We start from the raw sequence: 27,695 nt of genomic DNA on the forward strand, positions 1-27,695 counted from the left end.
AAAGGAAATAAGGAAAATCAAATATTTTAAGCACAGCAACAACACCTAAACAAATATTTCCTATATAAACTATAAAAACTTTTAACAAAATAAGAGGAGAAATTTAATAGAATATTGCACTTTAGCAATAAAGTGATCTGCAAATGTTCCCTCCACCCCACACACAAATCTTCCCTCCACCCCACACACAAATCTTCCCTCCACCTCACACACAAATTTTCCCTCCACCCCACACACAAATCTTCCCTCCACCCCACACACAAATCTTCCAAATCTTCCCTCCACCCCACACACAAATCTTCCAAATCTTCCCTCCACCCCACACACAAATCTTCCCTCTACCCCACACTCAAATCTTCCCTCCACCCCACACACAAATCTTCCCTCTACCCCACACTCAAATCTTCCCTCCACCCCACACACAAATCTTCCTTCTACCCCACACTCAAATCTTAACTCCACCACACACACAAATCTTCCCTCCACCCCACACACAAATCTTCCCTCTACCCCACACTTAAATCTTCCCTCCACCACACACACAAATCTTCCCTCCACCCCACACACAAATCTTCCCTCTACCCCACACTCAAATCTTCCCTCCACCACACACACAAATCTTCCCTCCACCCCACACACAAATCCTCCATCCACCTCACACACATATCTTCCCTCCACCTCACACACAAATCATCCCTCCACCCACACACAAATCTTCCCTCCACCCCACACACAAATCATCCCTCCACCCCACACACAAATCTTCCCTCTACCCCACACTCAAATCTTCCCTCCACCCCACACACAAATCTTCCTTCTACCCCACACTCAAATCTTCCCTCCACCACACACACAAATCTTCCCTCCACTCCACACACAAATCTTCCCTCCACCCCACACACAAATCTTCCCTCCACCCCACACACAAATCTTCCCTCCACCCCACACTCAAATCTTCCCTCCACCCCACACACAAATCTTCCTTCTACCCCACACACAAATCTTCCCTCCACCCCACACACAAATCTTCCCTCTACCCCACACTCAATTCTTCCCTCCACCACAGACACAAATCTTCCCTCCACCACAGACACAAATCTTCCCTCCACCACAGACACAAATCTTCCCTCCACCCCACACACAAATCTTCCCTCCACCCCACACTCAAATCTTCCCTCCACCCCACACTCAAATCTTCCCTCCACTCCACACACAAATCTTCCCTCCACCCCACACACAAATCTTCCCTCTACCCCACACTCAAATCTTCCCTCCACCACACACACAAATCTTCCCTCCACCCCACACACAAATCTTCCTTCTACCCCACACTCAAATCTTCCCTCCACCCCACACACAAATCTTCCCTCTACCCCACACTCAAATCTTCCCTCCACCACACACACAAATCTTCCCTCCACCCCACACACAAATCTTCCTTCTACCCCACACTCAAATCTTCCCTCCACCCCACACTCAAATCTTCCCTCCACCACACACACAAATCTTCCCTCCACCCCACACACAAATCTTCCCTCTACCCCACACTTAAATCTTCCCTCCACCCCACACACAAATCTTCCCTCCACCCCACACACAAATCTTCCCTCTACCCCACACTCAAATCTTCCCTTCACCCCACACACAAATCTTCCCTCCACCACACACACAAATCTTCCCTCCACCCCACACAAATCCTCCATCCAGCTCACACACATATCTTCCCTCCACCTCACACACAAATCATCCCTCCACCCACACACAAATCTTCCCTCCACCCCACACAAATCTTCCCTTCACCCCACACACGCTTCCGTGCTCATATTTAATCTGTAAAGCTGAGGAATTCGTAAAATGTTAGTTCATGTGGCTGTGTAATCTATTGGTATTATCAGCAATATCTCAGATTAGATAAAAACTAGCTGTTTTCCAGTGCCGATATCGGAAGTGCCATCTATTCAACCAGTGTGGGAGACTTAGCATTTAGTAGCGCTGTGTTTTTAGAGAGGCAGTGAGTGTGTGATACTCGACTTGAGGGTTTTTTAAATTTGTGCTTAAGTTACTTCTTTGTGCTTTGGGTACGTATTATGGCCTTGTTCGTGGTTGCTTTGATTATTGTTAGGTATCTATATGAAAAAAAGTAGAATGTACAGTTGAACACAATCCTTGGTACACCTTTTAATGAAGAAGTGTACCCGGTCACACCCTTACTTCTAGATGAGCAACCAAAAAGCCAGTATTGAGAGCAGGCAGAGGTGGTGGGCTGGGTTAAACACAGGAACTCTCCGCGGAGTAAGGGTGTTCCTGTTTGCATTTTCCCAGTGCGAGGTGTACCAGGAATTATTGTGTCCGACTATACCTAACATGAAATGTTAGAGAATTTATATTATTTGTGTGATGATTTGACTTCAACCATGATGACCAATTGATCGCATTGGCTGATTTATTACCGTGTCAGCATTAAAGTACATATTATCAACTAAAATACCTTTGATTGATTTTTTGAAAGTTGTCAAATCACTCGGAAATCATTATTTTGTACAGCGTAATCTAATAGTATTTGTAGACTTGAATCATCTTTGACGTTGTATCTTTATGGAATTTGATATATATATATATATATATATATATATATATATATATATATATGTATATACATATATATGTATATGTATATATACATATATATATGTATGTATGTATATATATATATATATATATATATATATATATATATATATATATATATTATATATATATATATATGTGTGTGTGTGTGTATACATATACATATATATGTATATGTATGTATATGTATATATACATATATATGTGTATATAAGTTTATATATATATATATGTATATATATATATATATATATATATATATATATATATATATATACATACATATATATGCATATGTATAATTTATTTATTTATTTAAAGCCTACAGTTACAATACCACGAAATCATCAACACGTAAATCAATGGCTGTAGCATTCACAATGCATCTTTTTTCAGATCCTTGAGAAATGCATCCAGCGTTTGAGAACTTTTCACTTTCCTCTTGTTGGCTAACTTTTTCTTCGTGAGGTTAACTCGTTCGTGCGTGCATTTGAAAGCTTATAGTTTTTTTTTTTTTTTTTTTTTAATTCCAAGTATTTTGAGAGTCATTGAAAGTCAAAAGATTAACCGACTAATTTGTGGTTTTATTAAATCTTTGATGTCGAACAGTCGAGCAGAAAAGATGGGTTTTATTTTCGTGTTGGTTCGTCTAATATATTTTAATCTTTTATGCTTATTTGGCTGTTTTCAAAGTCATCAGTATTTTTGGATATATTGTATTTTAAATGTTAGCTATATTAACTAATATATAATTATTTCTCTTCTTTTTTTAAGTTTTTATAGTTTAAATATGAAAGATATATTTTAACGTTACTGTTCTTAAGATATTTTATTTTAATTGTTCATTACTAATCTTGTAGTTTGTTTATTTCCTTGTTCCCTTTCCTTACTGGGCTTTTTTTCCCCTGTTGGAGTCCTTGGACTTACAGCATCTTGCTTTTCCAATTAGGGTTTTGGCTTAGCTAATAATAGTGATAATAATAATAATAATGATAATAATAATGATACTATAATAATAATAATAATAATTTTAGTAAGTTAACTTTCTCTGGTTATTTAGCTTTTGATAATGTCTTTGAATTACATTTTTTTTCGTAACCACACAAACTGTGACAAGAGAAAGTCAAGAAACGATTGAAATCTAACTATTTTATCATTTACCTTTAGATTTCACTTTCAGAGAGAGAGAGAGAGAGAGAGAGAGAGAGAGAGAGAGAGAGAGAGAGAGAGAGAGAGAGAGAGAGAGAGACCACTTTCTTTATTAGAGCATTCTAAAAAAAAGCAGAGATACCAATCTTATCGTTGTTTGAAATCCAAGCCCTTCTTTATTGTTGCAACCTCCTTTCGCTTTAATTATCTCAGCTGGGGGTTTTATTAAGAACTGTTGCAGACACCCCGTTTTCATTTCTTACATATTGTGGTCACTCGATCTAGCCGGGGTGTTTAGCTTTCGACCCTGTTTATTTGGGTGTCTGTCTTTGTATCTGTTTGCAAGGTTACGAAGAAATACTTGTGTGTGAATTTGGGGAGATAATGATATAAGGTATCCTATATCCGGGGGTTAGGGGAAGCTCTGTTGTCTAGTCCTGGGTAGTGCCATAGCCTCTGTACCATGGTCTTTCACAGTCTTGGGTTAGAGTTCTCTTGCTTGAGAGTACACTCGGGCACACTATTCTATCTAATTTCTCTTCCTCTTGTTTTGTTAAAGTTTTTATAGTTTATATAGGAGATATTTATTTTAATATTCTTAAAATAATTATTTTTTCCATTTTTACGTTCCTCACTGGGCTATTTTTCCCTGTTGGAGCCCCTGGGCTTATAGCATTCTGCTTTTCCATCTAGGGTTGTAGCTTAGCAATTAATAATAATAATCTATGCGTAGGCTATGATATTCCAAAGGACGTGCCACTTGCCCTTCTCATTCAAGATAAGGAAAATTACATTTATTGATATTACTAGTGTACGCGACCCGTCAAAAATTACTTCCAAATGTTTACAGATATGCACACACTCACCTCCTCTCACCAGGGTATGACTACTATCTCTCCCTCTATCCGAGGGATGGGGAGAGTTCATTGTGACTGTAAAGGTATATGTATGTGTGTGTGTGTGTATATATATATATATATATATATATATATATATATGTATGTATGTATATATATACATACATATAGATATATAGATAAATAAATAGACAGACACGTACTCTTTATTATATAGGGAACATAATTATCATTATTAATATTATTATTATCCGAAACGAGAACATATAAATTTCTAACAAACCAAGAAAATAAATCTTCAACTTATATCCAGCTCGCCAAAAGAGTAGGGGAGCCATTGTTGTGCTTAGAGAATACGAGAGAGGGAGGAGAGATTCCCAATTATTTCTTTAGTGGCAAAACAAATCAGTCCACGAAATGAATAGCCAGAATTGTTGGTCTTTTCGGTATGAGTGGAATGCTCCCAGCCAAGGAGTGGAGTGACTTGGGTACAATTATCAGTAAGAAGTTTGTTTTTGCTTCTCTTTTACTTATGGATTTAAATATATTTAGTTTGAATATTCTAACCCGTGATAAGTTGTAAGTAGGTAGATAGGTGAAATAGTCTGAATATTCTAACCCGTGATAAGTTGTAAGTAGGTAGATAGGTGAAATAGTCTGAATATTCTAACCCGTGATAAGTTGTAAGTAGGTAGATAGGTGAAATAGTCTGAATATTCTAACCCGTGATAAGTTGTAAGTAGGTAGATAGGTGAAATAGTCTGAATATTCTAACCCGTGATAAGTTGTAAGTAGGTAGATAGGTGAAATAGTCTGTGATAGTCATGCCGTACTGTTCCCCTTCTTCGTGACTTGTGAAATAACACATTTATGATTGAATCAGGAATCCAATTTCGTGACTTGAGTCCATCTTCTGAGAGAGAGAGAGAGAGAGAGAGAGAGAGAGAGAGAGAGAGAGAGAGAGAGAGAGAGAGAGAGAGAGAATATTGAAACGACCGAGACATCTTTCACTATTATCTGATCATCAAGCGAGACAGAATTAAACGACAGTGATAAGACCTCAAGGGCCCTTCAGATTCAGCTTCTCCTCCTCCTCCTCCTCCTTGATATCGACTCCTATCAGATCCTTGAAATTCCCAGATAGTTCCATTTGTTAGTCACGTTTAAATGTTCCGAACTATAGTCCATTTCTTTTAGCGAGGCAGATTGCACCGACTCGCAGGGGTGTCCTTTTAGCTGGGAAAAGTTTCCTGATCGCTGATTGGTTAGAATTATCTTGTCCAAGCAATCAGCGATCAGGAATCTTTTCCGAGCTAAAAGGGCACCCCAGCTTGGAGCTTCATTGAAAGATTTAATGCATGTATATTATTCTGATATCTTAATAGGGGACAACTTTATTGATAGACACTGTCCATTGCTTCATATACCGTCTAATTACTTGATCTGTGATTGGCTACTGTACGTGAAACTTCAAGAACGTAATCAGGTCAATATGTCATTCTTTTTTATCTTCTTTCCTCCAGTTTCTTCATTCTGTATGTGACATAACTTCTATATTAAATACAATGATCATTATCCAGGATGGAGATGGGAATTTTGGAAGAATCCTGATCTCAAATGACTAGCTAAAGATGAAGAAAGTGAAATGTGTTTATGTTCGTATGTGATATAACGAAATTAGGAAAAAATGTACCTTTGTAAAACACACTTTACATTACACTTATTGATACTTGACTTTCCAAACAATCCCATACCATGGTTAGCTAGATAACTCCCTTCACTATTCTTTTATCCACATATCCTTTCAGCAAAAAAATATCCTAGGGTTCTTTGTAGATTTTAAACTGCAAAAATTTACTATTGTAAATAAATTGGCTTTTTATTTTTCACTGTATTTACATCTAATCGAAGTATTTACAATTTCCATATGTGATGTTTATCATCTCTAATCACTGATTCTCCCTCCCAGAGGGCAGAGGTATTAGATAACATTCTGACCTTCCGATGCCAAGTTTACCCATTCAATAAATCAGCGGTGCCTACCTGGAACGGGAAGTCGAAGGCTCTTTCCATTTACATAATTTCTGTTTCCATTCCACTCCCCTTCCCCTTCCCCTTCCCCTCTCTTCCTCCTTCCCCCCCCCCCCCCCTCCCCGCGCGTTAATGATGGATACCTACAATGCGACCAGTGTCTCTTTGAAACTTAATGCATAGATTACTCATTAAAAGCATTAACGTTGATCACCTGATTCCAGAGAACTTGTCATTGCCCCAAGAGGTGGACGTTCACAGAATCTTAGTTTCTGGATTTAGTCCCAGAAAAAAAAAATTTCAACTTTTTTCCTTAAATTTAAGTGTTCTCCCTTTAAATTGAAGTGTTCTTCCCCTAAATTCAAGTGCTCTTCCCTTAAATTTCCAGGTTCTGCCTTGAAATTTCAAGGTTTTTATATTAAACTTGATTGTTCTTCCCTAAAGTTGAATTGTTCTGCCCTTAAATTTAATTGTTCTTCCCTTGAATTAATTGCTCCTCTTTTAAATGAATTGCCCTTTCCTTAAATTAACTGCTCTTCCCTTAAATTAATTGTTCTTCCCTTAGATTAATTGTTCTTCCCTTAAATTAATTGTTCTTCCCTTACAATAACTGCTCTTCCCTTAAATTAATTGTTCTTCCCTTACAATAACTGTTCTTCCCTTAAATTAATTGTTCTTCCCTTACAATAACTGTTCTTCTCTTAAATTAATTGTTCCTCCCTTACAATAAATGTTCTTCCCTTAAATTAACTGTTCTTCCCTTACAATAACTGCTCTTCCCTTAAATTAATTGTTCCTCCCTTAAATCAATTGTTCTTCCCTTAAATTGTTCATCCCGTAAATTAATTGTTATTCCTTTAGATTAATTGTTCTTCCCTTAAATTAATTGTTCTTCCCTTACAATAACTGCTCTTCCCTTAAATTAATTGTTCTTCCCTTACAATAACTGTTCTTCCCTTAAATTAATTGTTCTTCCCTTACAATAACTGTTCTTCTCTTAAATTAATTGTTCTTCCCTTACAATAACTGTTCTTCCCTTAAATTAATTGTTCTTCCCTTACAATAACTGCTCTTCCCTTAAATTAATTGTTCCTCCCTTAAATCAATTGTTCTTCCCTTAAATTAATTGTTATTCCCTTAGATTAATTGTTCTCCCCATAAATTCCACGACTTGCGTGCATATAGGAGGCTTCGTGGTATGGAATGTGGTAAGGCTTATGACCAGACAATAAAACAAGGACCACTGATAGGTTTCTTTATCTGGCCGTGTGGTGTTCTGATAGGGCTCGACCTGTTTATACTCCCTTCTTTATCAGAATCTCTTCTTTTTTGGGGAGGAATAACATACCACTTTATCGAGTCTGAATATATATATATATATATATATATATATATATATATATATATATATATATATATATATATATATATATATATATAAACAACTACAGCTATTTCTAGACCACTACAGGACAAAGCCTCAGATATCTCAATTCATGTTTGGGGTTAGGCCAGTTTTCATCGCCGCACTGGCCAACTGCAGATTGGTGATGATGGGAGACTTTTGTCTGATCGTTCACAGCAAACCGACCTAGAATGGGTGTCCCTGACAATACAGATTTGCTGATCATGGCGATACATAATGTATCCCCACTAGAAATATATACTGTGTGTGTATATATATATATATATATATATATATATAGATATAGATATATATATATATATATATATATATATATATATATATATAGATATAGATATATATATATATATATATATATATATATATATAATTATATATATAAACACACATATATATATGTATATATATAATATATATATATATATATATATATATTATAATATATATATATAAATTATATATATATATTATATATAATATATATATATATATATATATATATATATTATATATATAATATATATATATATATATATATATATATTATATATATAATATATATATATATATATATATATTATATATATATATATATATATATACATATATATATATCAAAAATTCTAAAAATCATTTGAACAATCCTGTGAAATTACCAATACTCTCTCTCCCATTCACACACACTGCGTGTCTTATTAAATGTCCATCGTTATCAGTAAGGGTAGATTAGCAATCTGTTCTCGAGTGCTCATACCCGATGGCATCTCGGAGTCCTCCTCAGCTGTTGACCCGAATTGGTTGGTCATAAATGGTAGCATTGGCATTGTCTTTCTAAATTGGGTATATTTAATCATGGGACTTTTTTTTATTGTTCCTGCCAGTTTTACTACTCTAGAGAAGGTTCGTTTCCTGTGGTGTGTCATTGGAAAGAATTGTTGGTCTTGTGAGAATTTAAAAAAAAAAGAGAAATAATTGTATGAGAGATATAAGAAGGTAAAATAAGATGGTGTAGGAGAAATGAAAAATTTTAATAAACAGAGTCTTGGGAGGAAATATTTTTTAATCTTTCTGACGTGTCTAGAACTGTTTAAAGCAACACACACACACACACACTGATTAAAGCAATACACACACATATATATGTGTGTATATATATATTAAAGATTATAACGATGTTTATTTTATTTTAATTAAAGAAATATAAAAAAAAATCCTTGGATGAGATATTACTTAGTTTATCAAACCCTTTTAAAAAGCAAATTTTTAATTACATTTAATTACTAATTAACACAATTGATTGTGATAATTAAAACCAACTTCTTTAGATTAAATATCTTTTATTTCACCACGTTGAATTTTTCTAATTCAACTGATATCTGTATGTTAATGAGTGTTGATGTAATTTATACTATTCAGAATTATGATTTAGGTTATAAAAACATTTGGTCATTATAGATAAGAGGTAAATAACTTTTCATGCTAAATGATTTAATTTTAATTTTATATTTGATTATATTTTTGTACATGTAAACTAAAATTGAGTAAGTAATGTCTCAACATATGTATTTGAAAAGTTTATTTGGCAAATTTTATTCTGAAGTGTTGGAATAATAACCAATAGAAAAAAATCTTGATGATGTTAACCTTTTATAATGAGGCTGTAAATAAAATGCCATATTGATCGAAGTTTTAATTTGTTGTATGTCTAATAATTTTATTTCTTTGGGCTTGTAATTTCTTGGCTTGATGGTATTACACTTAATTAATTGAAAGCTCTCTCTCTCTCTCTCTCTCTCTCTCTCTCTCTCTCTCTCTCTCTCTCTCTCTCTCTCTCTCTCTCTCTCTCTCCCAGACGATTTTTCGTAACTTAATAAGTGGTTGGCTAGCTTAGGGCTACAGTATAAAGATTAGCATTACACACTCATAAACACCACTCTTAAGATAGCTCAGATGATTATGATCTCTCTCTCTCTCTCTCTCTCTCTCTCTCTCTCTCTCTCTCTCTCTCTCTCTCTCTCTCTCTCTCTCTCTCTCTCTCTCTCGCATTTGTGTGCAAGTGGTAGTTCTCTCTGCTCACATAGTAGTCCCAGAACGTCACATACCACTATCAAAAAATCAGTTATGGTTATGATGATCAAAGCAATAACCTATGTGTCTGGTTGTTAGTCAATTGCTGTGGAACAAAGCTGCGTTAAACAGAGTAATATAATTATAATAAACGCAAGTAATTAAGATGATATAATTCTACAATATTAATCAAATATGTGCATTTCTATGAGAGGTAGGCAGTACCATGTTTGAATATGAACATAATTTGTAAAAATTTTATGTAAACAAGTGATGATAAACATTTACAGCACTGAAATATGTTTGTCTTTAACACACAAGTTATCTCCCCAGGGAGCTGATTTTCAGAGATAGGGCTCTCTTGAGTTCTAAGCAATGAATAGTGACTATGAGTGAACGGTTCATAAAATACTACATTCATTCTGTATCTGAAATATTCATAATATAAAATGTATAATACCAACAAGCCTAATAGCCAGGCCTTCTCCATCACGAGGCTCAATACTACGCCGTATTCTAGAAGTTTTATTCCAGCTGTTACCAAGTTGTGGAATGATCTTCCTAATCGGGTAGTTGAATCAGTAAAACTTCAAAAGTTCAAAGTTGGAGCAAATGCTTTTTTGTTGACCAGGCGGACATGAGTCTTTTTATAGTTTATATATGACATATTTGTTTTTGATGTTAATAGTTTATATGTGACATGTCTGTTTTGACGTTACTTTTTTTAGAATTATTTATTGTTAATTTGTTCTCTTCATTTATTTATTTCCTTATTTCCTTTCCTCACTGGGCTATTTTTCCCTGTTGGAGCCCCTGGGCTTATAGCATCTTGCTTTTCCAATTAGGCTTGTAGCTTTGATAGTAATAATAATAATAATGTGGTAATTCCATCAGTCACATCTGTAAAAATGTATTTTGTGAATACAGTCCCCTTGTGTCATAGACCAACCATTATCAGTGGTGATGATAACGTTACCCTAATCTCAATTTCTATTATCTTTGTATTTAATCTTGTGGATGTGGTTTAATTGCTCATGTACTGGTGTGGTATGTATACATTATTTCATATGCTAATCTCCCTTATATAATAAAGAACAGGTGACTGGCGCTCTCTCTCTCTCTCTCTCTCTCTCTCTCTCTCTCTCTCTCTCTCTCTCTCTCTCTCTCTCTCTCTCTCTATATATATATATATATATATATATATATATATATATATATATATATCTTGCCAGTCATATAACTACTCGGTCTTTCCTCGTCCTTCGTGTAGGGTGGAGAGTAGGCATACCCTGGTGAGGTTGATTACACTGTGTGCGTGTATCTATGCATATTTATCAAAATAATTATGAGTTATTTTTACGGGTTGCATACACTAGTACTGTATACATACATATACTTACACATTAGTTAAACAATTTTTTTTTATTTTTGTCTCTGGTTATTCCTTTAATATGTTTTATAAACAATTTCGTGTAGTTTTGTTCGTATTTATTGAAGTTATTCTGAAGATTTTCATATAAAGAGAAATTATTACTGGATCTCCGCACCCTACATTCATAGAATATATCACAGCTTCCCTTTTTTACAAGTTATTCAGCATAGTATTTTCTCTCAGCAGTATACATGTGCAGTGGTGATAACAATTTGTTATCAGTTCATAAGTACAATAAAAATCAATTACTGTTAAGGTAATAAATGAATCATATAACTTGATTGGTTAGTTATTATTATTAGCCCAACTACACCATTGGCTAAAAAAACACAAAGTACTATAAGCCCAAAGGCTCCAACAGGGAAAGTAGCCCAGTGAGGAGGGTAAAAGTATCAAGTTCATTTGATAATCAACTTTTATCTAAAACTAATACATGTTACACTTCTTAAAGATGTTATTTTAGCACGAGAATAGAGCTGGTTAATTTACCAAAAGGAAATATTTTACCATATAGACTCGTACAAACACTTTTCCCCATAATCAAAATAATTATTGTTTTATGTTAGATTTTCCGCTTTATGAGGCTAAACGGTAAATAAATTCTCCATAATTATCCTTGACTTGTGCTCTTCTTTTCCATTGTTATCCTTACAATAAGGGGTGGGTGGCCTAGCCATGAATTATAATCTGTCAGAGGCGTTTTATAATCACATGCCCTTGCAGTCATGAACCCCAGTTATTGGTGGTAGGCCTAACCTTCAACTAAAAAGTCCAACTGCAAAGCAACATTTTCCAGTTATGGCAGTGGGCCTAGTATTTTGATAAAAAGCAAAACTGCAAGTCAACAGCAGTCCTTCTAGTCGCTTTCAATGACACGCAGGCCATACGGTGGTAGTATTCTTACAAACCTATCACAGAGCAATATCTTTGCCTTGTGCTCTTCCTCCCTAAATACTCATCAGTTCTTAGTCTTCATTTATCACCTTATTTCTGGTGGCCCATGTGGTAACGTCCCTGACTGGTGAACGCCAGACTGGGGTTCGAGTCCCACTCAAACTCGTTTCTTTGATTGCTGCAACCTCACCATCCTTGTAAGCTGAGGCTGGGGGCTTTAGGGGAGCCTATAGGTCTATCTGCTGAGTCATCAGCAGCCATCACCTGGCCCTCCTTAGTCCTAGCTTGGGTGAAGAGGGGGCTTGGGCACTGATCATATGTATATATGGTCAGTCTCTAGGGCATTGTCATGCATGATGGGGCAATGTCACTGTCCCTTGCCTTTGCTATTCATGAGCGGCCTTTAAACCAAGTGTTTTATATGTACTGCTTTTTTGAGCAGTGGTTCCTTTCTACTTCTGTTCACATGTCAAATCATCTGAAGTCTTGCACATTTGCCTCTTTTCTTATCCAGATGCCTTATATGCCTGCTTCTTTCTAATTTTTAGTTTAAAATTCCAGTTGTACCCTGATCAATTAACATCTTGTAGTCCCACCACTTCGTGTATCTTACTATTGCTCATTTCTGCTACATAGAATAGCAAGGGCCTTGTGTAACTATTATTCAGAAGTTTTTTTTTTATATAAATGGAACATATTTGCAAGTATTCTAGCTATCTCACTTCATTTAATCTTTGGGCCATTGTTCTTATTACCATACTTAAGTGTGTGAATTTAAGGTTCATATATTATAAAATACAATGAAATAGTAAACCGTTTATTACTGTGGTTTATGAGTTCCGTTGCTCATAAGTAAAGATTTTAGCTAGTTTCTGTTGATACTTACAGGATTCAGAGATTGGCTGGCTAGTATTTTAACTCCTTATTTATTTTTATACTTATTTCTACACCATTCTACCAATTACTTGTTTAAAAAGAGACAACCACATGATTAATTTGTAAAAAAGAATATATTATGGGTATATGATGGTCATTACCAGTACATTTTGGTAGAATATGAAACTTTGGTATTGTATGTTGTGATATGTTTTACAATTTTGCGCATCAAATAACAAAAATTTATCTTGAAACCTTCATATTGTATGTCCAATATGTTTTACCCTTTTGCACATCAAATAACAAAGATTTATTTCTCTTTACAGGAGTGTGCTTGAAGCCAAGCAGCTGTTGTTGAGTCAGCAGTGGTGAGGCACAGGCAAAATGTCACACCACAGCGATGAAAATGCCGTCTACACCTCCACAGACTCCTTCTGGGAGGTCAGTATATACTTGGGTCAAAGAATATGTTAGACTTGAAGAAAGTAATCTAGTCATTCTAATTAATCTCTTAAAAACAAATATTGAATAGTTTTAGTATCCTGGTGATATGAAAGTAAGATTATTACCTTTTAGGTGCATAGGTCCTGATAGTGGTATCCAGTTTACACCCATTAAAAGTGTATTACACAGTCACCTATGGAATTTCCATGAAGCCATGAAATAGCATATTATGAGAAAGCACAAGAACTATTTTTGTCATATATTGGATTGTGATTTATTGAATTTGTTTATGCAATATGCTGGCATTCATAATTTTCAAAGCTTTGCTTGTTCATGGGTTATTCATGTTCTGTCTGGTATCTCTCACGATTGGACGGAGCATGTATGCTGATGAATGGGGCAGTTATGATCTTGTGCCATAATCCCATTCATAACATAATCATCATTATTGATGTTTCCATCTAAGTTAGGTCCTTCCTCCTTCTTCTTCTTCTTCTTCTTCTTCTTCTTTTTTTTTTTTTTTTTTTTTTTTTTTTTTTTTTTTTTTTTTTTTTTTGATTGGCTTCCTACTTCTAAAAATGAACCACTTCCCTGATTGTTCTTCGTCCCCCTCTCATTGCATGCAGAAACCATTTCGTACTATTCCGAACATATCGGTGATAGTATGCTTCCAGAGCATTCGAAGCATGAATCTTATCATGAACTTTGTTCACTGATGAGGTACCCTCACTTAACTGAAATTCAGAAATGTCATTTCTCATTTCTGGCCGCATAATCCAGTATCTCGCTAAGGTAACGAAAATGTACTTGCTCCAAGTTCTGTCCCTCCGGTGAAACGGTATCCTTATTCGTTCTTGGTGGTTAACTCTTCATTTAAATGCTGAGCATAAGAAATCCATTACTCCATGTAAATTTTCTCATCCCTGTCTTCTTCATTTGTTAAGAGACCTACCACAGTCTAAAATTTTGGTTTTGTGTTGGGATGTTCCCATAAGCATGATTATGTTTTTAGTAGTTGTTCTGCAAAAGGGTCAGTTGTTGGGGTCACAGTTTTCCGTCCCTTTTGTTATAACTTTTTTTTGTTTTGTCTATCCATTTGTATGTCTGCCCTTTAGTATGCCTGTCATGCTTACCTGTGACCATAACTCCTCTTATACATGGCTGAAGGTACGTATTTCAGTCAAACTTTTCACAGAGGTAGACCATCGTGCAAAGATGTGCATGATTTGAGGTAGTCTATCTCCGTCTATCATTACGTTGGCCACACTTTCTTTATTACAACTTCCACAAGGTTCAAGACATTTCAATCAAATTGGGTAAAAAAATACTAATTATAAATTCCATGAGCACAGAGGGAGATTGTCCTCCTGTCTGTTACTACCCTTGTCATTGCAACTTCTGCCCAGCTGAAGCAGTATTCTGGTTATACCACGTACAATGTATGATCATTTTGCATAATCTGGATGATTTCATTCATTGGAATGCTTTTAACAAGAAGATAGTTCAAAACTGGTAGAATTTGTGCCATGATGATTGGCTCAAGTTTTATACCTAGGAAATGAAGGAATTTTAGCTATTATACTTTTAATGATTTCTAGAATTCATGTTAGGAAACTGAATTGGATACTTTTATGGTCTTTTAATGACATAATTCTAACTATAAAATCAATGTAACATTTTTTAATTGGAAGTTTGTTTTCCATGTCATTGAATTTATGATGTAATAGAATAATTTATGGCTATTTATTTGGTTATTTAAACTTAACAGTTGAGTTGATGGATTAAATTCGTCTAGGCTACATGATGGAGTTAATCAATGAGCATTTATATTTCAATAGAAAAGCCGATAGAATTACCCCTAAATGGTTCTCATCAGCTTTCTGTTTAATTTTAACCCTTTCACAGCCGTTGCTGACTTATTTAAAACTTTAAAAAGGAAACTCTTAAAATCACCCAAACTATAGAAAGCTGGTATTTAATGGAAAGGTTTTATGAAAAGTTTCCAGTAAATATCAACAATCTATACTCATTTTTTTTATGAGGCTCATTTGCGCTGACTCGCAGCGGTGCCCTTTTAGCTCGGAAAAGTTTCCTGCATTCTGATTGGTTAGAATTATCCTGTCCAACCAATCAGCGATCGGGAAACTTTTCCGAGCTAAAAGGGCACCCCTGCGAGTCGGTGCAAATCTGCCTCACTAAAAAGAATTGACTATAGGGTTTGTGTAGTCTTGAGAAAGATTTTGCTACATCAGAAGTATCGGTGAATTCACCGCTGCCACTGAAAGGGTTAAGGGTTTGAGGGTTCGGGTTGTGGTTTTAAATTTTAATACTAAATCTTTAGATATTTGCAATTAGTTTTTGTAATTAAGATATTTAAGTATACAGCAGTAGTACTGTATACATTTAAGATTTTATTGGCATGTTATTGTTTTGGTTCCTTTGAAAAATTAGCATTGAGCTTGGTCTTAAAGAAAGTTTATTTCATTGAATTTATTTAGCCTATCAAGCAGTCATTCTTGCTTCCACATAAATGGAAGAGTTTATTTGAAAAATTAGCTTTAATGCTTAATTTATTTTGTACAAAATATGTTGTCTTTTCTTCATTGTTTTACATTTTTCCTCTTGAATATTTCAGGTGGGAAATTATAAAAGAACTACAAAACGTATAGAAGATGGAAACAGACTGTGTGAAGACCTAATGAAATTAGTCTCCGAGAGAGCGGAGATTGAAAAGATGTATGCCAAGAGTCTAAAAGATTGGGCCAAAAAATGGAATAATACTATAGAGAAGGGTAGGTGTTTTCATCCATGATCATGACTTGACAAAATTAAAGTAAACTTATCATGTTACTAAATTAAATTGATTGTTTTCATATATTCACCTTACATCTAAGTACCTCTATATTTATTTGAACGTTCTATATTAGATAATGTTAAATACTTATAAGAAGTCCTTTTAAAGGTTTAAAGGCTGCTCGTGAATGGCAGAGGCAAGGGACAGTGACATTGCCCTATCAAGCAGGACAGTGCCCTAGAGTCTGACAATATATGCATACGATCAGCACCAAAGCCCCTCTCCACCCAAACTAGGACCAGAGAGGGCCAGGCAATGGATGCTGATGACTCAGCAGATAGACCTAGGTGTAGGTTCCCCAAAACCGCCCCTCCTTGGTGAGGGATGGTGAGGTTGCAGCGACAAAACGGACTAACGAGTTTGAGTGGGACTCGAACACCAGTCTAGTGATCACCAGTCAGGGACATTACCGCACAGGCCACCACAGTCTTCACTGAAGGTGAATAATTCTGATTCCATTTTATTTCCTCTCAGGACCCGAATATGGCACCACTGAGGCAGCTTGGAAAGGAGTGCTAATGGAGGCTGAACAGAGGTGTGATCTGCACATGCGTGTACGAGAAAATCTTATCAATGAAGTTCATAGTAATGTTAAGCAGTGGCAAAGGGATAATTACCACAAGGTAAGAGGAGCATGATTTTTTTTATGAATATATTATACAATAGTACTGTATGTATACTGTAATATGATTATGTCCGATATATTTCACACTTATAATGGCTGATGGTATTTTTAGGCCCAACGTACTGTAAATGGCTTGTGTTGGGTATTAAGTAAGCCTCTTATATGTAAGAACAGTATTTTGTTTTAATTTTTTCCTTAACTGTATCAGGCAGTCTTGAAAGTAAAATTTTAAAGAAATTATTAATGGCAAACCAATATTTTGAACCGAGTTTTACATGAATGAAAATACAATACTGAAGAACAGTGAATGAAATCAAAAGAATGAATTTGGTATAAACTCTTTCTGCTTGTTCACTTTACAGTCTATGATGGGTCAACTAAAAGAAAAGAAGGACATCGAAGATATGTTTAAAAAGGCTCAGAAACCTTGGGCCAAGCTTTTAGAAAAGGTGAACAAACAAAGAGCCGACTACCACAACGCTTGCAAAAACGAAAGGTCGGCCCAGAATCAGGAAAGAAACGCTGGTGGCGATTCGTCGCTTTCTCCGGACCAGGTAAGATTGTGATTCCGAGAAAATTTCTCTCCTCTCTCTTCCTTTGGAAGTTTTTAAATTAGGTCTCTAGATATGCATGATTAGGTTTTCTTCTATATAAAGACTATTTTTATTTATATGTGTGATTTAGTGTTTTAGGAATATAGGAGATAGTTGGTGCTTTCGTCTTGTCACAGCTTGGAAGGCAAATCAAATTTGCTATTACACAACCTATGCAATGTAAATTTTCTTATCTTTTGAGAACTTAATTTTCTGATATTCCCTCAATAGTTATTGTTTTTATGATAGGGTGCATTGGAGAAAGTATATAGAGTTATATCAAAGAATGGCAGGAAATTTTAATCTCATTTCAGGTTAGCAACAGTTATTTTAAGCTGTTTTCTAGCCATCCATAAGGCTTTGTGTAAATTGTATAGATACCTGGTTTTGATCTACAGAATATTTTAAAGAAAGAGGGTGAATGTTTTACTTTAAAAAAAAAATAAATCATTGTTTCTTAAGTACATGGGGTAAAACATTTATATTATTTGTTCAAACTGTAAATAGAAATTTTTAGTGAACGCCACCTTGTAGTAACGGGGGATTTTGAGGAGGGAGAAGTCTAATTGGAGAGGGATCTCTGGTAGTGGTATCACTCGCCCCAGTTTTAATACCAACACCCTTTAGGGGTGAGCGAGCTGGATATATTCCTAGCATTCCATGCAACTTTTTTCTCTGGTATATTTAGCAGTATTTATACCTTTGAAATGGTGCTTTAAGGAGCATTTCACGGAGCGACACAGGTCCCTCGCCCAGAAATAGATTTTTCCTTCGTCAAAATACCTTTTATAACTTATATTTCCCATTAGTACTCAGTCCACCTAATGGATTTTGACCTATTATTATTGTATCTGAACAAATGGAAAACAAAGACAACATGTCTGCAATAGCACCTTCTCCATTGCTGGTATGTCTTGAGATACCTTGAATTTACAATATACTATAGTTTGATAAGGGTGGGAGGGGCATTCTTAGTATGAAGCTTTTTTCTTCAAACATTTCTGTACTCAAAAATATCCTACAACTGTTTTCAGGTAAATCCAAAATTATTTTAACCAGAAGTTCATAGAAAATTGCTGATGTTTATGTATTGCCTGTATGTAAGTTGATGTACTGAGAAAGAATGTAGCTTATTTTTTATTTTGAAAGAAATAAAGATATTTTTCTTATTTGGGAGGATATTCTTTAAATTTTTTTTCGGCTTTGTAGCAACTTGTGCACAGCATCCGTCCAGATAAGATTTGCATACTGTACGTGTGTTGACGTACTTCACTATAGCAGTTGGTTCTCAACCCTTTTACCCCCAGGCTATTTGGAAATTTCCAACCCTTAACCCCCATGGGTTAATTTTTTTCAATCACATTTTGCAGTATATTTTTTTAAATTGCTCTAACAGCCTTAATTTTCGTCATAGAGAGGTCAGGTTGGTCTCATTCTCTTGGAAAATGCCTGAAGTTTCTCAAATATTCATAAAAAATATGCAAAAAAAACAATTTAAATAGCAGTTTTTTGCAAGGACGTACCGGTACGTCCATGGGGGTAAAGGGATGTGTTTTGTGAAACATACCAGTACGTCCTTTGGGGGTAAAGGGGTTAACACACTGTCAATCCAGACCTAGTGTAACTGTAAACGCGAAAAAAAAATGTGCGCATGAACTTCAATTCGTACCCAAGGGATGTAACAGAGTGGTGCTGTATGTCATTATTACAGCAAAAATACCCAAAATGGCAATTGTTCCGTAACCGAAATACAAACCACGCTATTTACAAAGGGTTACCTTTTAGCGTAGCTGAAATGGCAAGCCATTAGAATTTAACGAGGGTGTATTACCCCCGCGCTAGTTAGCGGGGGGTAGGGGAGTGGTAGCTAGCTACTCCTCCTCCCCCTCACACACAGGTGAATACTCACTTTCACTTTTGGCTCGGACTGTGACAGACGTCTCTGTCTTGGTCCTCTCTTGGCAGCCATTGTTTGTTTTGTCTTTACTTAATCGCTTACTTTTCATTTACTCAATATATATGTAAACATGTTTTCATGTTTGTATATATATTTGAGTATAGAAATAAGTAAGTTTCCTTTTCAGATTTGTGTGTGTAGTGTACGATATCTACGTGGAGTCCTCGGCAGTTAGGCCACCACGGCGTAATTTTATGGGTGGCGATCGAGTTTGACTTATGTCTTTCTCTCTCTCTCTCTTGAGGTCGTTCACCCTTTTACTACGTGTTACTACGCCCTTGTAGCTTCCTTTCCGTGTGGGGGGGTTGCTACGCCGTACGTTTGTCTCAATTAGTTATGAATCTAATTGTAGTTGTTTTTTGTTTTTCAGCTTGTAGAACGATTCCTTTCGGGGTTTTCGTTCTTTCTTTAGTGTTCATTCATTTTTAAATTACATAATTACATAGTTACATAATTATAATTGTTATAATTCTGTTTTGGTTACAGCTCTCCTTCCGTGAGTGTAAGTGGTTGTGAGGGCACGTGCCTGTTGTGTAATTCTTGTTCCTTTCCCTCGGGATTCCTCTTCGGAGCCTTCCCGGGGGAATGAATGTGTACTAATATTATTTGTTTTATTTTTTTACAGTTACCGATCTAGTTCGTTTCTGTAATATGGCAACGGTGTGAGCTGTCTCTTGAGTCCTGGGGATTCGGCTGTTGCTGCCTCCCCCCTTGTATTTTCGTCAGGGGCGTGTCTCCTTCTACTGGTAGTACTCCCGTGACGACGGACAGCTCTCCAGTTCATTTTAGAACTCTCAGGAGGCTTGCCTCCTTGGGCGGGTAACTTTCCTTCCGAGGGAAGTTTTTCCTGTCCAGGCTTGAGTTTTTCCCCTTTTGGGGGGTTCTTCTCTTGCCTTTTTTTCGTGCGACTATGCTCTTGGTGCTGAGCGGTCGCACCTGCAGTTTCGCTCAAGGGGCTGGGCAACTGCAGGAGCTCCTCTTCGGAGGATTGCTCCTTTTAGGTCACTGGCTGACCAGTCTCTTCCACGAAGTGTTTCTCTTTCGTTCGCGAGAGAGTACACTCATAGAGACTCGTCTTCGGAGGTTTCTTCTGTTGCTGTTGCTGTTGGCCTCCCTCGCCGTAAGGCCCACCGTCTGCCTCGTCGTAAGGGCCTCTCATCTCCCTATAAGGGTGCTTGAGGCGCCTTTTTGGATCTCCGTTTGCAGCCTACAACTCCTTTTTCTCGATCTTCCGCCTTGGTGCAGATGGACAGCAGTCTGATCTCGTCTTCCGACGGGCAACGGTCTTCCCGACGGACAGCGGTCTTCCGACGGACATCAGTCTCCCGGCGGACAACGATCCCTTCGGGGCAAAGGGTTGCCCCCACGGGGGTTCTTCCCTTGCGTGTCAGGGTTTCCCTGCGCGCCCTTCTGCTGTGTTCTCTCCTGCTCCTGCTCAGTGTTAGCACACAGGCGCTCTTCTGCTCATCAGCGCTCTCCTGTTCGTCAGCGCTTTCAAGATGATCATCCCTGCTGTTCCTGTTGGTTCCTGTTACGCGCCCTGTGCGCCCACGTTCGCCCTCGCGATCTAGAACTTCGGTTCAGGTCGGGGTCAAGGACTCTTCTTCTATGCGCAGGCTTCCACGCGTAGCCTTCTGCTCGTCAGCGATCATCAGCTCGCCAGTGATCATCAGCTCGTCAGCAATCATCAGCTCGCCAGCGATCATCAGCTCGCCAGCGATCATCAGCTCGCCAGCGATCATCAGCTCGCCAGCGATCACCTGTCTCTCGGCGATCTTCGGATCGCCCGCGTGTGTTACAGCCGGCACGCCAACGTTCTCCAACACTTCTGAAGGAACATGGTTCGCCAGCTACTAGCTCACCTGCGCATGCTGATCGCCATCGCGCGACCCTCGACTGCGGATGCTGATCGCCATCGCGCGACCCTCGACTGCGGATGCTGATCGCCATCGCGCGACCCTCGACTGCGGATGCTGATCGCCATCGCGCGACCCTCGACTGCGGGTGCTGATCGCCATCGCGCGACCCTCAACTGCGGATGCTGATCGCCATCGCGCAACCCTCAACTGCGGGTGCTGATCGCCATCGCGCGACCCTCAACTGCGGATGCTGATCGCCATCGCGCGACCGCACACCTGCGGATGCTGATCACCATCGCTCGACCCTGCGCATGCTGATAACCATCGCGCGACCCTCAACTGCGGATGCTGTTCGCCATCGCGCGATCGCCCACCTGCAGATACTGCTCGCCATCGCGCGACCGCCCACCTGCGCATGCTGATCGCCATCGCGCGATCTTGGCATGCTGATCACCATCGCGCGACCCTGCGCATACTGATCACCATCGCGCGACCGCCCACCTGCGCATGCTGATCGCCATCGCGCAACCCTGGCATGCTGATCACCATCGCGCGACCCTGCGCATACTGATCACCATCGCGCGACCCTGCGCATGCTGATCACCATCGCGCGACCCTGGGCATGCTGATCACCATCGCGCGACCCGGCGCATGCTGATAACCATCGCGCGATCGCCCTCCTGCACATGCTGCTCGCGATCGCTCACCTTTGCATACTGCTCGCCAACGCACGATCGCTCACCTGCGCATGCTGCTCGACCATTGCGTCGGCATAACACAACGCGCCATCGCCAACCTGCGCGTTAGCACTCACCAGCTCACCACCGATCGCTTGTTGATCCATATCGCCAGCGGTCTTCCTCGCCCACGCGGCAGCGCGTTTCCTCGCCATCGCGCTAACGCTTGCGTTCGCCGCCTCGGACTCGCTTTCATCCACCTGCCCACCCTCACGACCGCTTGCCTGTGCGCCCGCGCGACCGCTCGCCTGCGCGCCCACACGCCCACGTGCCTGCACGTCTACGCTCATGCGCGTCCGCGCCCATGCTCTCTAATGTTCGCCCACGCGCGAACCAACAGTTTTTCCATCGCGCGGACGGATGGTGTTCCGTCGCGCGAACCTACAGTGTTTCTTCGCACAAACGTCGGCTTATTTCTTGCAGTATCCATTGCTCGTCTATGGGTTATCGCTCGCCGACCACCAGCTCGCCCTCCTCCTGCGCTGCTTCGCTCACCTTCGTTTGCGTTACCGCGCATGGACGCTTCCACGTTCGCCCACGCGAAAATCTTTGAATTTCCGTCGCGCGAGCTCCAGGGCGATTGCGACCACGATTCCCAATGGGGTTTTCGCAGCATGGCCAGCCTGGCGAGTTCTTCTGGAGCATATTTCCAGAACACGGCCTCACCCTGTAAACGCAGAGCATGGCACTTGCAAGAATAGGAGAAACTTAAGGGAGATATGAGCAACACTCCTCATTCCTGAACCTGGGTTAGCCCTTCCCCGTCATTCCCTGGAAGGATTTTTGGCGGGGGTGCTTTCCGTTCGAGATTTCTCCTTCGGACAAGGGGTGACTGCTTACCTCTTCCTCTGGGAGCTTACCAGGTTCTTTCCCTCCTCGGTTACGGCCCGAGGTTTGGTTCAAGGAAGCTACAGGAAGATCAGGGGTACTTTCCTCCTCTCGAGCTCAGGCACCTTGGCCTTTCGTCGTTAAGTATCTAACTTGCGGACAAGCTCGATGTACCATCTGGACGCGCTGACTGAGGGCTTCCTTCGGGTGTCTCATCTGTGGAGGTCGACGACCTCAGACACCCTTCCATCCTTGAGAAGAGTTTGTTTGTGCCCAAGGACAGAGACTTAGACAGCTGCTGTGCGGAGGAAATCGACTTCCGGTTTCACCCCTCCAAGGCGCTTTCTTCCAGACTCTGCAGGGCTCCAGCGCCCTTTTCTTTCAACCACGTCGGCCTAAGTTATCGGCTACGACAACTGGGACAAGGTGTCCAATTGCAGTTTCCTCCTGTCAAGAACAGATGGCACGGGAGACTCCCCCGGGGGGGCATAGTCCTAAAAAGAGTTCACGAACTCTAGGATTGCAAGTTTTTCGCTGGGAGGTTGCTTAAGGTTACTCATCCGAATGACAGCTTCCCGATGCCCATTCCCGCACAATCTCTGTGATTAGCCAAGGATATCGCGCCTGCCGTCTCTGTCAGCGAATTCAGTGTCTCTGAACCTCTATGCCATAGCGTCAGCAGAGTTGCCCGGTTGGGCAGAATGATCCATACCTTAGGCGAAGGTCTTCCTTAGGATCATCGACGGCTTCACCCCCGGCCCCCTCAGTCGATCCTTTCTTGTAAGGAAGGAACTGAGAGGGGATGTCCGTAGTAGACCTCTCAGCCCTGATCAAGTTTGTGGAACAAACTTCGGCTAGCGTAGACCAGCAGAATCGATCAGACTGGTAACGAGGCGACAGGACTCCTTAAACCCTGGATCGGAAGGACGGGTACTTTCAGTTTCCATTCCATCCATCTTCCAGGGTGCTCGTCGAATTCAGCCTAGACTGCAAGTATTCCTGCATATGATGCAGTGTGGCTATCCCGCCGTGGCATAGCAGGTTTGTTTCCCCAGAGAACTCTCCCTGCCTTCCTCTTGGCCGCTCAGGTGCAGGCTTCCGCCTCCTCTGCTGTTTGGAGGGCTGGTCAACTCCGGTAGGCTCGGGTTCGACCTTCTTCAGCGCCGGGACAAGCTTCCGGATGCTTGCCATGAGTGTGGGCTCATGGTATTTTGCTTGGAGCCTTCTCTTCCTCTGCCTCAACATCTGGAGTATCTGGCCATGATATTGAGTCAACGGCCTTACCACGTTGGAAACCCCGCTTCTCGTCCGTCCAGCGAGGTTAAGCAACGTCGGTACTTGGATGGGTGACCACCTGGGGACGCCAGATTCTGTTACCACATCCTCCGAGCCTTCCTTTCGGTTGACTGTGGCAAGACTGAGGAGAGTCGCAGTACCTGTTCTCAGTCAAGCAGAGCTTTCAGCCCTACCTTGGAACGTTTCCTAGTTCTCCGTTCCTCATTGACCCTTCTATAGTCCGAACGGTCGCCTCAGGATAAGTTCCATGTGGGGCGATCCAAGTTCCGGTGGCTTCAGGCAATGTTTAACCGGACTCCCTGGCCCTATGGGACCAGCGGAACTATTAGACCTGCAATGGGTGTTGACCTATGGAGCCTCTTGATGGTAGTGGATATTCTCGTCCTTTCCCCACATTCTTGATGCGGTTCTCGGACTCGTCAAAGGAAAGGGGGGGGGGGGGGGCATGTTCCGGTACAGGCCTATGGTCAAGACCTGAAGGATACCTCTCCATCATTCAGGCAGGCTTAGGGGCCTTAGTCTGGCCCCTCTACAGATCCTACAGCTCCTGCCGAGTCGCCCCGTGCGCGTCGACTTCATGATTCTGGCGTATTCTAACCAGCAGGGGACACATTTTCACACCTTCACATCTTGCAGTAGAGATACCGGGATGATTGAGATTCTCTCAATACCACCATCGGCTCTCTCATTCCAGGCAGGGGAATGTTCTCTCAGACTATCCGAGCAGAGCCTCGTAGAGAGAGTGTACCTGGGGGTCTTTGACCTTGGGTAACCAGCAAGTGCTGGTCTGGGGGACCTGATCGCGACAGCTTGGAACCTCAAGCTTCCACTATTCTTCCCCCCAGTCTCAGACCCCGAGACTCTGGCAAGATGCATTCCAGTGATGGTGGGACAACTTCGACGCCTGCGTCTTCCCTCCTTTTTGTCTGTGGACAATGGGTCTCAACAAGACCAGGTTGTCTGTCAACCTTTCAATGGGAGAGCTACAGTGGGACTATGTGCAGAACGGTTTCTGGACCCTCTGCTTCCCCTGACGGAACTCCCGGGAGAGCTTCTCCCACGGCGCAGACTACTCAAGCAACCACACTGCGACATCTCTCCCGAACCGGGGCGTCGCTTCGGCTTCATGCCTGGAGACACTACGCTTCCTCCTCAAGAAGAGACAACCCGCTACAGTCGCGGTACGGAGGTCGCGTCATCTGCGATAGTCATCCACAGGGGTCTCCCAGGCAAAGTGAAGAGTCTAAGGTGGTTGGTGCCGTGGGAGATATACCTCTTCCCTTGAGGCCTCTTCTCCAGCAATAACGGTCTTATTGCCTTTCGGCGGGAGGAAACTCCTTTCCGCTCTCAGCAATGAAGCCTGTCGCTCAGCCTTTCCCTGACCTTCAGGCTTAAAGGAATAACTTTTTCCTGCCCGCTGGATCTATCCTCGCTCATGCGAAGCTACGATCGTCCCTGCCCTAGTCGGAGGAAGACCTCCAACTTGGAGCATGGCTCGGACTTTTAGTCCTTTAAGAGATCTTCTCAAGACCCTTTACGACAGGCCTCGGATTGTATTCCGCCTTGGGTCTCCTGCTCACTCTGGCCACGGCCAGTGTGTAAGCAATCTTCTTGGTCTCTTACGACTCCCCCCTTTCTAAGGAAGAGGGGAAGGCAACATTCAGGCTCGCTCCTGAGTTGTTGGCTAGACTCAGAATCTGGGGGTCCCGGCCCTTCAGTCCGATTCTTTCAAGATTTCGAGTCTCCATTCTGTATCTGATGTCCCAAGACCTTCTCTTTCTTGCCAGTAAAGGAATCGAGAGGTTAGCGCTGGGAACAGCTGCAGTTTGTCCTCAGTTGCAGCCGATTTGGGAGCACAAGGAGGACATGGGGGGAGAGTCACCAGTATACCTCTTCAGCCCGGACTCAAGGACATTCATCTCGACCTGTCTCCAGACCCTCCCCCGTCACGTCGCCCTACAGCACGATGTTGGATACATCGCAACGTCCCTCGCCTTCGAGTAATACTACTCTGTGACGCAGGTGCTACAAGCTGGAGTCTGGAAGCGTCTAATGACCTTTGCAGCCCGCTTCCTGCAGGGCGTGACCCACAGGAGTCTCGATACGTTTTCTATCGCTCTGTGGTGGCTACACAACAGCTGGTCTAACCTCAGGCTCCTTTTTGGACAGGTAGCAGAAGGTTGAGGGCATTGTTATCAGGTTTTAGTCTGCATGAACGAAAGAAGTATGTCTGGCCCTTACTTCTTTCTTCATCATCCCCTCTACGGGGAAGCAGCATCCTGGTCTCTGCATAGCTGACCTCGAACCTCTGCAGGTAAACCATGCTTCCTTGTGTTCCGAGTATTGAGTCAATACTGTCGCGTCCCCCATACCCTGACGAGGTGGTATTGGGAACGTCCTAACCCAGAGTTCCTTCTGGAACTCCAGGTCAACTGCCTAGGACGGGTCACACTTCTTCCTTCACACACAAGCTTACGTAGGCCACATGGTTCCTTGCGGAGCAAGGAACTTGTGAGGTGCAGGGACTCCTTTTCTCGAGTGCGACTCACTCGGATTCTGAGTCCCCGGGTAAAGCCAAAGCCAGTATGGCTGGGGACTTTCCACCCTTCCTAAGGGGTAAGTCACCCTTTGTAAATAGCGTGGTTTGTATTTCGGTTACGGAACAAATGACAAATTCGAAGATAATTTGTATTTTTCCTAACCATACAAACCTTAGCTATTTACACATATTTGCCCGCCAGCCCTGTCCCCCAAGACAAGTCCTACCTCTAAGTGAAAGTGAGTATTCACCTGTGTGTGAGGGGGAGGAGGGGTAGCTAGCTACCACTCCCCTACCCCCCGCTAACTAGCGCGGGGGTAATACACCCTCGTTAAATTCTAATGGCTCGCCATTTCAGCTACGCTAAAAGGTAACCCTTTGTAAATAGCTAAGGTTTGTATGGTTAGGAAAAATACAAATTATCTTCGAATTTGTCATATTTGTTACGAGGCCCCTCGGACAATCTTAATTAGCAAAACGAGAACCTTGAAAATGAACAGCCCATTAGTTCAATTATGTTTCTTTTGGTTCTGGTGCGATTTGAACTTGGCCATAGCGTCGCACGTGGGCTGTGGTGTGATACACTTAACCTCAATAGCATTA

The 27,695-nt window shown here is 40.7% G+C and overlaps 1 protein-coding gene across 3 annotated transcripts in view; it reads left to right on the forward strand.

Annotated features, from left to right (window-relative positions):
* The first annotated feature begins 1,969 nt into the window (after positions 1 to 1,969).
* Synd (protein kinase C and casein kinase substrate in neurons protein Synd) overlaps positions 1,970 to 27,695 on the forward strand; it is a 61,720-nt gene continuing 35,994 nt past the window's right edge. For all 3 annotated transcript variants that reach the window (XM_068352842.1, XM_068352843.1, XM_068352844.1), the window contains exons 1-5: positions 1,970 to 2,078; positions 13,687 to 13,801; positions 16,440 to 16,596; positions 17,133 to 17,281; positions 17,646 to 17,837. In XM_068352842.1, the coding sequence (XP_068208943.1) occupies positions 13,745 to 13,801; positions 16,440 to 16,596; positions 17,133 to 17,281; positions 17,646 to 17,837 (555 nt within the window). In that variant the 5' untranslated portion in view covers positions 1,970 to 2,078; positions 13,687 to 13,744. The remainder of the gene's footprint in view (positions 2,079 to 13,686; positions 13,802 to 16,439; positions 16,597 to 17,132; positions 17,282 to 17,645; positions 17,838 to 27,695) is intronic.

Source organism: Palaemon carinicauda, chromosome 29 (assembly GCF_036898095.1).
Source record: "Palaemon carinicauda isolate YSFRI2023 chromosome 29, ASM3689809v2, whole genome shotgun sequence".
NCBI lineage: Eukaryota > Metazoa > Arthropoda > Malacostraca > Decapoda > Palaemonidae > Palaemon > Palaemon carinicauda.